Source organism: Grampus griseus (assembly GCF_964374135.1).
Source record: "Grampus griseus genome assembly, chromosome: X".
In the NCBI taxonomy this organism is placed as follows: Eukaryota; Metazoa; Chordata; class Mammalia; order Artiodactyla; family Delphinidae; genus Grampus; species Grampus griseus.
Genome location: NC_138999.1, coordinates 65073322 through 65085281, shown reverse-complemented (window position 1 = coordinate 65085281; position 11960 = coordinate 65073322). Strand labels below are relative to the sequence as shown.

At 38.6% G+C, this 11960-nt stretch overlaps 1 protein-coding gene across 2 annotated transcripts; it reads left to right on the top strand.

Moving 5' to 3' along the window:
* The first annotated feature begins 878 nt into the window (after positions 1-878).
* On the top strand, positions 879-10038 carry TAF9B (TATA-box binding protein associated factor 9b). Of its 2 annotated transcripts, XM_082681451.1 has the most exons (8): positions 879-941; positions 1587-1668; positions 2261-2397; positions 2477-2611; positions 3409-3484; positions 5457-5567; positions 7166-7322; positions 9218-10038. In XM_082681451.1, exons 1-8 carry the CDS (start codon positions 891-893, stop codon positions 9246-9248), a joined length of 780 nt encoding a protein of 259 aa, XP_082537577.1. In that variant the 5' UTR covers positions 879-890; the 3' UTR covers positions 9249-10038. The 2 variants fall into 2 exon arrangements, with proteins under 2 accessions (XP_082537577.1, XP_082537578.1); XM_082681452.1 differs by lacking the exon at positions 5457-5567.
* Positions 10039-11960: the final 1922 nt, after the last annotated feature.

Genomic DNA, 11960 nt, shown 5'->3' with positions numbered 1-11960 from the left:
ATAAAGCAGAAACTAACACACCATTGTAAAGCAATTATACCCCAATAAAGATGTTTAAAAAATAAATAATAAAAATTTAAAATGTCATTGGAATTTTGAAAAAAAAAAAAAAGAGAGAGAGCACATAGGGCTTCCCTGGTGGCGCAGTGATTGAGAGTCCCCCTGCCGATGCAGGGGACACGGGTTCGTGCCCCGGTCTGGGAGGATCCCACATGCCGCGGAGCGGCTGGGCCCGTGAGCCATGGCCGCTGAGCCTGCGCGTCCGGAGCCTGTGCTCCGCAACGGGACAGGCCACAACAGTGAGAGGCCCGCACACCGCAAAAAAAACAAAAACAAAAAATAGAGAGCACCCAGTTAAATTTGAATATCAGATCAACAATAAATCATTTCATAGTGTAAGTATAGCCCGTGTAATATTTGGGATAAACTTATGCTAAAAACGTGATTATTGATCTGACATTCAAATTTAACTGGGCTTTCTGCATTTGACCAGGCAGCACTACCACAAAGGCAGGTGGATGCAGGGACTCTGCAGACATTCAGGGAGAGGGAAGGGGCCAGGGTGGCTGCAGGGGACGTGAGGAGGGGCCCCAGAAAAGACAAGGGTGCCCCTTTTCGTGTACTTTTCTGGGGAACAGCTCTGGGAAGGCGAACTTATCAGTCTTCCAAGCGTTGGCCGAGGGCTCTTCGGAAAAGGCTTCAGCGCCGTGGGCTCCCTGCTAGCCCAGCCTCCCTCTGCCTCCGCGGGGCGGGCGGGCGGCTGGGAAGCGGCAGCCAGCGGAGCAAAAGGACCGGCGCGGTAATCCCGCCCTCCGCGCCCGGAGGGGTGGAGCCTGAGCGAGGAATCCGCGAGCAGTCCTCTCTCCCCGGATGACGAGCAGCAGGATAACATGGAGTCGGGCAAGATGGCGCCTCCCAAGAACGCTCCGAGAGATGCCTTGGTGAGTGCGAAGGATGCGAGGCGGGGTGCGAAGCTGGGCGCGACCGCAGCCGGGGACCTGAGAGGCGGGCCTGGGGGGAGGGCCTGATGATGGGCTCGCGGGTCGACTTCAGCCATGCCAGGGCCGCCAGGAGCTGGAGATTCGAGTGCCCTGGACCCCAGGGCTCTCTCCCGCCACCCCGGCGGCCCAGCCGGAGGGAGGCTGGCGGCCCACCGGATGCGCAGGCCGGCCTCCCGGCTTTGTCTCCTGGGCCTCGGGCCCCGGGCCGCCTAGTCGTCCCGCCCCGTCTGCGAATCCTGGCTCGCGCCTCCAGTGTTCTGATGCAAAGCTACCCCAGTCGCCACATCTGAAAATGACAACCAGCTGTAACCACCCCTACCTCGACTGAGAAAGCCAACCCGGGCCTTTTTCTTCTCTTTGCCCCCGCCCCCACCCCCACCCCCGCCAAAAAAAAAAAGTTTTCAGCAAAGAGATCAAGACGAGATTTGGTGTGAACCTGACACTCGCTTGGGAGGAAAAGGAAAAGTACAAGTTTGGAACCCAGAGAAGGGGGAACCTTGTATCATAAATATAATTACTACCTTCGGTCCAGTCTTGATTTCTATACCTAGATTATGCATCTGGCGTTTTTATTTGAATCCACAGGTGATGGCACAGATCCTGAAGGATATGGGAATTACGGAGTACGAACCAAGGGTTATAAATCAAATGTTGGAATTTGCTTTCCGTAAGTTAACAAAACACCAAAATCGCCTAACTTGTGAATTTTAAAAATCGTTCATTGTAAGAACATTTTCAACCAAAATACTTTAACAGTTAATGTCATAACATGTCATTATACACTTGTCCAAACCCACAAAATGTAGAGTTCCAAGAGTGAACCATAATATAAACTATGGACTATCGGGGATTATGATGGGTCCGTGTAGGACTATCAATTGTAACAAACGCACCACTTCGCAGGGAACATTGATAATAGAGGATGCTATGCATGTATGGCGTCAGGGAGTATATAGGAAATCTCTGTATATTCCCCTCAATTTTGCTGTGAACCTAAAACTACTCTACAGAAATAAAGTCTTAAAAATATGTGAAGAAAAAAAAGAGTTAATGTTATAGAATTCAGAAAGCAGTAAAAAGGAGCTCAGGCTAGGGAACAGTATATTGTGATATCTGTTTCAAATTGATCATATAGATAGGACAATTAGATATTAGAACCAAAATTCATAAACTTTCTGGAAATTAGTGAAACTTTTTAAAAACTGGCCATAAATATTAATCTATTTTCATATGTTTTAAATAATGTTTTGTTCTTAAAGGATATGTGACTTCAATTCTGGATGATGCAAAAATTTATTCAAGCCATGCTAAGAAACCTAATGTTGATGCAGATGATGTGAGACTGGCAATCCAGTGTCGGGCTGACCAGTCTTTTACCTCTCCTCCCCCGAGAGATGTGAGCAAAATTTTATTTGAAGTTCATTTTACTTATAATTTTTAATTGTAGTTCTAATAAGGATTTTTTTTTTTTTTAGTTTTTACTGGATATTGCAAGGCAGAAAAATCAAACCCCTTTACCACTGATTAAGCCATATGCAGGACCCAGACTGCCACCTGACAGATACTGCTTAACAGCTCCAAACTATAGGCTAAAGTCCTTAATTAAAAAGGTAAGAATTTTTAGTCATCTTAGCTTTTAAAAAGGGTAAGATGTGTTAGGGGTAAATAGTGCAGTAAATTAAAGGCTAAGATAATTTACTAGGATTTTTTAAAATTTAGTTCCTTGAAAATACTATGTCTGCAATTAGCTACTATGTTAAAATATAGAATATATGATCCAAGATTTTTAGGGCTAAAAGGAACTTTATTGTTCATCTAACTCATCAGGGAAGTGAGCCCGAACTCATCTATGAAGTTAGTAGCAAAGTTAAGACTGATTCCCAGGTCTCATAACTCCCAATCTTTACACTATACCATAACAGAGTAAATGATATACCATCAGGCATTGGACTTGCTTTCTGAAATATGACCTAAGGCTCTCCCACCACTGAGAAAGTTCTCCCTACATTGGCCTACCTCTGTACCTCTGAAATTCCACTATAAGGAAGTTTCTTACTGGGTTAAGATATTGACTAGTTAAGATTAAAAAATCATAAGTTAGCTGTTATCCCCAAATAACACTCTACCTCAAACTTTAAAACTATATAGAATTATATATTTTATATATATATTCTTATCCATGTTTATATAGATATGTATTGTTTGTATTATATGTGTGTGTATATATATAGATATTTGTGAAAACCCTAGTTTAAATGTTGCATTAGAACACTGAACAGAAACAGGACATTCTTGCCATCAATTATCTATTAATAATTCATATCAGCAATCCTAATTTCATTTCCTGCTAAGTTTAGGTGTCAAGTGTGAACAACGTTAAAACTAATTTGTTTTTTAAATCCCCTAGGGACCTAACCAAGGAAGACTAGTTCCACGGTTAAGTGTTGGTGCTGTTAGTAGCAGACCTACCACTCCTACTATAGGTAAGTGCGAGAGGGAAATGGCTTTTCTGGCTGGTAAAGAAGTGCCTCAGCACTTGATTTTGAACTGTAATCCAAGTAAAAAGGTGAGTCAGAAATTCCGATATGTGTTGCCATTAATACATTTACTCGTCCTCTAGTAAAGCTATAAACATATTTTATCATTTCAAAATGAGAAAGCGACAAGGAATATCTGATCCCAAATGAGTATAGAATTGGGCATTACCCAACATTGTTGCCGGTATTAACTATGGTAACAAAAACAGAAGTTTAAGCAGTGTGCTTTCTGGGTTTTATACAAATAAAGTTGCCAAACTCACTCACAGCAGTAGCCTACTTATTATCAGAAATTAAATTTGAGTAAATTGGCAAGAGATGCAATCAAAAGAAGTAAGTTTAAAGTATACAAAAAGCTTAAGACTCAAAGAAAATCATTTTTAATATAACCTTTTCAAAAGTAGTACTGATTATCCTGTATTGGTCAGTGAGCACCTCTTCAGACTGTTTCCTGTGTCCTTTGTGACAGGTCTCCATCATTCTTTGACCATTTCTTGCTTCCTGGCACAAGATGTTCCAAGCTCATCTTATATTTTCCTTACCCCAGTCCTAGAATCAGCCATTTCTCTAAAGAGCCCTGGTTCCTCTTAGTGGAGAATGGCATTTAGAAACCATAATGTCATTGTTGCTTAGATATTAAGGAACACATGAATAATGGATTTAGATTTCCTGATTTTTTTGTCCTACGTTCCTGCTGTATTTTTTCATAGTCAAAGTCTTTTCAGAAAAAAAATCCCCTTCTCTTTGACCAGTATTGATTTCTTAGCTCTTATAACTTGAGTACTATAGATGTCATATAGCTCTAGTGTAAGCAGCATTTGATTTTTGAGATGTGTAGACAACCTCTTCATATTTTCAGGGTGTGAATTCACATTTCAGCATTCTAAAACCAGACTGGTATAGTATTAATTGTACACGTCTAATTATATGCATGTGACCTGTGTAGACAGGAGTTTGCATATATAATTTGTGTAACTTTTTGATCATATACTGTTTATCTGTGGGTTCATATCTCTTAAGTGAATACCAACTTTTTAAAAACTCTAGGCTGTACTAATCAGTTACATGTGTTGGCAAGTTAACCAATTTTAGTTATCAGTTGTGATTTTTATTCCTAGTTAGACATTTATTGTACATGTTTTAGAGATTTTTAAGTCTAGAGTGAGGGAGATGCTAAAAACTACTATTAAAGATGCAAGTTTTAAACTTTAAAAAAAATTTAAATGAGTTTCATAAAGCATAAGACCTAAGCATATACTCTGTTCAATTTTAAAACCTAAACTCCATACTTAGATAAATGTTAACAATTTCCTTATGATAATGGACAAGAAAACATCCACCTACTGTGAATTTTCTTGACAAAATAAAATACTTATATTGCTTCATTAAGCTTCACCAAATTCTTTGGACCACTCCTTAATACATGGAAAACTTACCTAAAGATGGAGATATGTTAGGCTTCTGTTAGATGCATGTTGATTTAGCTTCATGGGCATAGTAGACACCTCCTAATTCCCAGCAAGTGACAGAGATTAAAAGTGCCACATAAGGTAATTAATAGAAAACTTGGGTCTTTAATGCTGTTTATTTAAATGTTCAACTTCATGACTTCATGTAGCTAAAATTCAGTGCCAGATGCTATGTGAAGAGTTTTACATGGATTATTTTAATTCTCACAAGAATCCTATGAAACAGGTATTGTTATCCCCATTTGATAGATGAGAAAAGCACAAAAAGATTAAATAACTTGCCCAAGGTCACTCAGCTAGTAGGTGATAAAGCCTGGATTCAAACTCAAGCAGATCTTTCATTAATTCCCTGTGCTTTGAAGGTAGTTTCTGGTAAGCTAAAGGAGAGCAGGAATTGAACCTGTATAATAAGTCACCTAACTAACATGGTCTGTTAATTACAACTACAGCAACCCCACAAACAGTGTCTGTCCCAAATAAAGTTGCACCTCCAGTGTCAGTGACAAGCCAAAGATTTACGGTGCAGATTCCACCTTCTCAGTCCACACCTGTCAAACCAGGTAACACGATGGGCAGGGCATGGGGGATTGAAAGTGGTTCTTTTAAAATATTTTTCTGAATTTTAAAATTTGTGAATGATTCGTGATAACAGAACAGTTTGTATTCCTATAGCAATAATTAAATTGTTTTAATATCGTAACAGGAAGGCGGCCGTAATGCTGCAAATCTGGGTTCTTCAGAGGGGGTCTATAAACACACTAAAATTGTTTGAAATTTTACATATATGTAACATTTTGGGGGGAAGGGAGAGATTTCAACATGATCATCAAGAGTCTCAAAGAACCCTATGAACTAAAATAAGTTATGGTCTACAAATCTCAGGCAAAATCACTTAGGGTTAAAGCTCAAGAAAATAATACAACTTAGTATATATCCAATGAAAACTGTACTTTTATTCACTTCACGGAAGCATATGTAGAAAGTTAGAATAATATAAGTAGAATTCTGTTATAACGTAGTTTATTCATGAATATGTTTAGATTTCACATCTTCTGAAACCTAACCGTACACCATAATATTGGTCTGTAAGGAAGCATGATTCCTGACCTTGAACACGTGCCGTTAGTATGTTCCATGATGAATCCAGTGCACTGCTTCCCATGACTGAGAACTAATTGAAATTTTAAGTAAATTAAAAACAGGGCTTCCCTGCTGGCGCAGTGGTTGAGAGTCCGCCTGCCGATGCAGGGGACACAGTTCGTGCCCCGGTCTGGGAAGATCCGTGCCGCGGAGCAGCTAGGCCCGCAAGCCATGGCCACTGAGCCTGCGCGTCTAGAGCCTGTGCTCCACAACGGGAGAGGCCACAATAGTGAGAGGCCCGCGTACCGCAAAAAAAAAAAAACAAACAAAAAAAACTAACAGAACTTCTTTAACTTTATACTAGATACTAATTTAAGTACTTTAAAGCATTAAAAAATGGAATTTAACTCTTAATGCAGTATAATTATGTTTCTTCTGATATAGTTTTACTTCATGCTATTGAAATTGTTATTAAAATTACATTCAGCTTTGTTGAATACTTTTTACTCTCAGAAGCATTATACTTTGTGTACTCTTGCTTTATGTCTCATTTTTAATTGAACATTAAGGGAATGTAGTATTTTAATCATAACTCTTTATCTAGAGGCCTGTTGCCATTTTTGTGATTTATGAAATTTTTGTCGCCAAAAAAGGCAGGATTATGTTTTTACCTTCCAGATTGAGTTGGTATAGTGTATTCTTGGCTGTCAAAATACTCACAGCTTTGGGACTTTGAAATGGTAAATATTCATGATGTGTGAAAAAGCATATACATAACTGTATGATCTTAATTACATAAAAATGGATGCTTAGTTATGTAGATACACAAACGAAACCTAGAAGGACACATCAAACGGTAAACTGCTTGTGATTATAGATGACTTTGTTTTTTGCTTCTTGTGTTTTTTGGTTTCCTATTATGCATATGTTAACTTTTAAGAAATAAATGTTATTTTAAAAACCTTAAAAAAAGAAATTATTATTAGAATTACATTTCAGCTTTGTTGAATACTTTTTACCATATGTTTCTGATTCTGTGTAGTTCATAGTTTGGGGGTGTTTTCTCCTCTGTTTACAGTTCCCGCAACAACTGCAGTTCAAAATGTTCTGCTTAATCCTTCAATGATTGGGCCCAAAAATATTCTTATTACCACCAACATGGTTTCATCACAGAACACGGCCAATGAATCAAACCCATTGAAGAGAAAACATGAAGATGATGACAATGATACTATGTAAGGAATATAGTGTAGTCTCTATGCATTTCAAACGTGTAGTTGGTTTTGAGCCCAGTATACCAAACTAGAACATTCTTGATCGAAAACTTAAATGTAGCTGCAATATCTTTCACCTTAAAGTGTTATATTTATTTCTTAAGGGTACCAATGTTTTTTCATTAGGCTTCAAGTATAAAAAGTTAAGTGCTTGTTTATTAATGGTTTCATTAATGTTGAGTACTGCTATGGTAATTCTATTTTTGGAAGCAGTTTTCTGCAATGTATCTGACAGCAACACTTAAGTTTCACTTTCTACAGCCTGATCAGTGGACTAATCTTTAACAGCATAATTTCTAATCTATATTTAAATACTTCTTTTGTAAGATAAAATAGTCACTTTTATCGTCACCAACTTTTTTGACCAGATCTCTCAATTTAGCAAATATTGTTGGAGAGGTTGGATTTAGAGGGATTCTAAATCCATTTTGAATATATTTAAGCTGTTTCTTGATGTTTCCTAACCTCCCACCTCCTCAGCCCCATTTCTAGATCCCATTCATTTTCTGCACCACCTCCTCCCCACAGGCTTACGTTTCTCCCTATTGCTCTTAAATTTAAAAGGCCAAAACTGGAACTTTAGGAATGTAATTCCTGATAATACAGCTCAGTGTCATTTTCATATTTTTAAAACCTGCTTTACATGCCTGATGGTCTATGGTTCACTTTAACCAGAAGGTTTGCATTTTGCTGTTTTTCTCTCCATACCAGAGCAGTTGGGTTTTATCCCTTACCTTTTATGCCCATTGAGCATTACTCTGCTTTTGACAGGTAGTTTGGGGTCAGTTACATTCAGTTTCAGTCATATTCCAAGTTGATAACTCCACCATATTTCACAATTTGAAATTTAACATGAAAGATGCTATAGCTTAAAATCTGCCTTGATAAGTATACTTACACTGGACCTAGGCAAAACCACTGAAGAGCAAGTGTTTTCTTCCTTTCTACCATACATATATATGCTTTGATCACTACTGCTTGAACCCCCCTATTGGTATAATTCAGATTTTTCCAGCTTATTGCTGAGGATGTCACACATATGATGGGATCAAACCTGAAAGTTTTCTAATGGTTTTCCTTCCTCTAGAAGGCCAACACAAACAAATTAGTGTGATGTGACTTGCGTTTAGGTGCATTCTGCATAGGCTTCCCAGTAATGTTGCTAAACACCTTTCCCTATTTTCCATTTATACACATCTAAACATCCTATTGAGAAAGACTGCAAAGCTTTCAAAAATATAAACAGGCTTGTGTTGTTTTTGTTTAAGTAAGTTTGACATATTCAACATAGGAATACTTTTGCAGAATTTCTAAAACAAATTTTTATATCATAATTTAGAACTTATAGCCAAGGATCCTCAAAACTTAAAACACAAGTAAGTTTCATCTTAGGATGGTGCTTGATACATCAAAGAGAAATAGTCCAGTAACAGGGAAGAAATATCTCATCAAAACTGTGATTCAGTGTTTTTGGATATTAGGAAAAGGTGATACCAGACTTATAAAAATAGATCTGATCATCATAGGAGAGAAATGTTCATTATATAGCATAGGATGCCATTACTTGAATGTTCTCAGGGAGGCATGTCAGAAAGCCTAGGTTCTAGTCCTGGCTCCATCGCTAACCAACTGTGTGACCTTACTTCACCCATGAGCCTTGTTCTCCTCACTAGTAATAGGAAAATAACACCAACCCTGCCTACCTCACAGGGATGTTGTGAGGGTTTAATTGGTATATGTGAAAGTGCTTTCAAAATTGTAAAAATGCTATATAACTCTAAGGAATTGTTAACGTATTTGTTCCAAGATTATTAATAAACAATTGAACTTACTGTATTTCTCACTTTTGATTTAAGGGATTCAAAGAGGATGAACAAGGCCCAGTAATTCTGAGGTCCAAAAAGCAAGATTTGCTTAATGGATGATTATAAATCAGGGAATTGCTTGCTTTTATTTGGAATCAGCATGTGACTCATCATAATGAAGCAAAATAAATATGAAAGGATATGGGTTTAAATCTGTTAACATAACATGCTCTGTCTTTAGTGGGAATTTATACATATAATTGAGGTTGCAATCTGAGTGTTCATTCTCTTAGCCAGCCAGTGGGTGGTTTGCCCTTTCCGATGAAGACTGCTTTATCTTGCAGATCTCCCTTTCCTAATTACATCCACCCATTCTAGCATCAAGAATGACTTAAGGGACTTCCCTGGTGGTGTAGTGGCTAAGAATCTGCCTACCAATGCAGGGGACATGGGTTCGAGCCCTGGTGCGGGAAGATCCCACATGCCGCGGAGCAACTAAGCCCATGAGCCACAACTGCTGAGCCTGTGTTCTACAGCCTGCGAGCCACAACTACTGAGCCCATGCACCACAACTACTGAGCCCACGTGCTGCAACTACTGAGCCCACGTGCTGCAACTACTGAAGCCCATGTGCTCTAGGGCCCACATGCCACAACTACTGAAGCCAATGCACCTAGAGCCTGTGCTCCACAACAAGAGAAGCCACCGCAATGAGAAGCCCATGCACTGCAACGAGGAGTAGCCCCCGCTCACTGCAACTAGAGAAAGCCCACATGCAGCAACGAAGACCCAACACAGCCAAAAATTAATTTTTTTAAAAAAAGAATGACTTAAGGCAGCTCTTGTCCTCCGGCTTCTAGGTGGAATTTTTTTTAAAAGATGTACTGATAGGAAATGAGGTGAGGACACTGTCGTCCCAAGTTCTTCCTTCTACAAGTAGGAAACAAGTGTCTTTGATCTGAGTAAGAATATAGGAATACAGCCACTATGCAGGGAGAATGGAAGATGTGGCCTAAGGAGTCCAGAGTGAAGAGAAGTAACTCAGGAGGTAAGGAAAAAAAACATCAGAACGACAGGTACAAAGCAGTGTGTGTAATTATGCCACCATACACCAACACACACGTGCACATGCATACCCTTTTTATATGCATTAAGTAGCTCGAGATTGAAGTAAACCAGTCTTACAGTGATTGGTTGCTTCTAAGAAGGGAAACTGGTGGCTAGGGGACTAAGGTAGGAAGGAGTCTTCTCATTGTACTCCTTTTTGACTTTTGTATCATGTACTAGAGGGAAGTTTTGGACATAAAAAGGAAAAGAAAGGAAGCAGGAAACACTGAACTAAAGAAGAGATTGAACTCATTTATGATGATTATAATTTTTTTTCTATATACAGGCATACATATGTTGTCTGGGGGTTAAAAGTGAATTTGCTACACTTAAGCCTAAACCTTTGCAGTGTTTTATCAATAATTCATAACTCTGTATTAAATCAGGAAGCACATACTTGTACAATTCTAGTTTATATATGCATAAATTGTTTGTTATATACTATCTTCCTTGACTAGGTTGTAAATTCCTTCAGGAGATAACTGCTATCATCTTATACTGCCTCTATTATGTCCTGAGCATATAGCAGGTACTCAAAATATTTGGCTGTTTGCGTTTCCCCATTCATTTTCTGGATTAATGACTGAAATAAATGGGGAAAAGATCCTGGAAGCAGAGTCTGGTAGAAATTACTTATAAGGTACAATCAGGGGTTGATGGATGGACGAATGGCAGTTGTAGAGTCTAAGTGTTAGGTTTATGGGTGTTTACAATTCTTTCAATTCCTCTGTACATTTGAAATAATAAAATGTTGAGGGAAAGGTAAACAGTAGGGGAAGAAAGTCATCAGTATGCTAAAGTTCTGGCCCAGCTATGACATTAATTCTCTGGATCAATGTGTAGCATCTCTGGGCCTCACCTACAAAAAAGATTGTACTAGAATTCCTGCTTCTCAAACCAGGGTAGAGCATGCCATTAGAGATGTGCAGAAATATGGTGTTTTTAAAAATTAACTACAACTATGGTGACAGTATTAAAATACAAATGAATTTTTAGAAAAAATTCAAGCCTTCAAAATTTGTTTTGTTTAAAGCAGCCACCAAAATTTTCTTTTGCTGTTCTCTCCAGAGTTAAGCAAAAAAGTCCTAGTCTAGAAGAATCATTTCAGGGAGTGAGGCACACTGAAAAAGCACCAGCCTTTGGAGTCAGACAGACCTGGATTTGAATCCCTGCTGTTACGGGCTCTGTGATCCTGTCCAATAGTTTAACTATTTCTTTATCCATAAAGGTGAAATACATACTCTAGTATGTAAAATGCCCAGCAGAAAAATTCCAGTTACACACAACCTTTTGAAATTGCACCATTTACCTTTGCTCATTCCTGAAACTCCCATTAAAATGACAGGAAAGAGAAAGGAGGGAAAATTACAAGGACAATAAAAGAATAAGAATGTCATTGAAATCGCTTTGGCCTTTTGGCTAAGATCAAGTGTAGGATGTCATTAGATTTTCAGCAATGACAGTGAATCAAAGGCTTTAAGTCTGAGAAACTGATAGGTAGGCTGAAATTCTACATATAACCAAACAGGCAAATATAAGAGTTGAATAAAGATATCTTCAGACATACAAAAAATTTTGCCTCCTACGCCCTCAATTTCTCAGAAAGCTAGTGGATGGAGTCTTGTATTTCACAAAAAGGAGAAGTAAACCAAGAAAGAAGGGGAAAACAGATCCAGGAAAGGGAAGG

Excerpts from the sequence above, each read along its gene's own strand:
- TAF9B (XM_082681451.1), top strand. The coding sequence starts at position 891 with ATGGAGTCGGGCAAGATGGCGCCTCCCAAGAACGCTCCGAGAGATGCC. Across the intron at positions 3,485-5,456 it reads ACCTACCACTCCTACTATAG|CAACCCCACAAACAGTGTCT; the intron begins GTAAGTGCGAGA and ends TTACAACTACAG. Across the intron at positions 7,323-9,217 it reads GATGATGACAATGATACTAT|GGATTCAAAGAGGATGAACA; the intron begins GTAAGGAATATA and ends TTTTGATTTAAG.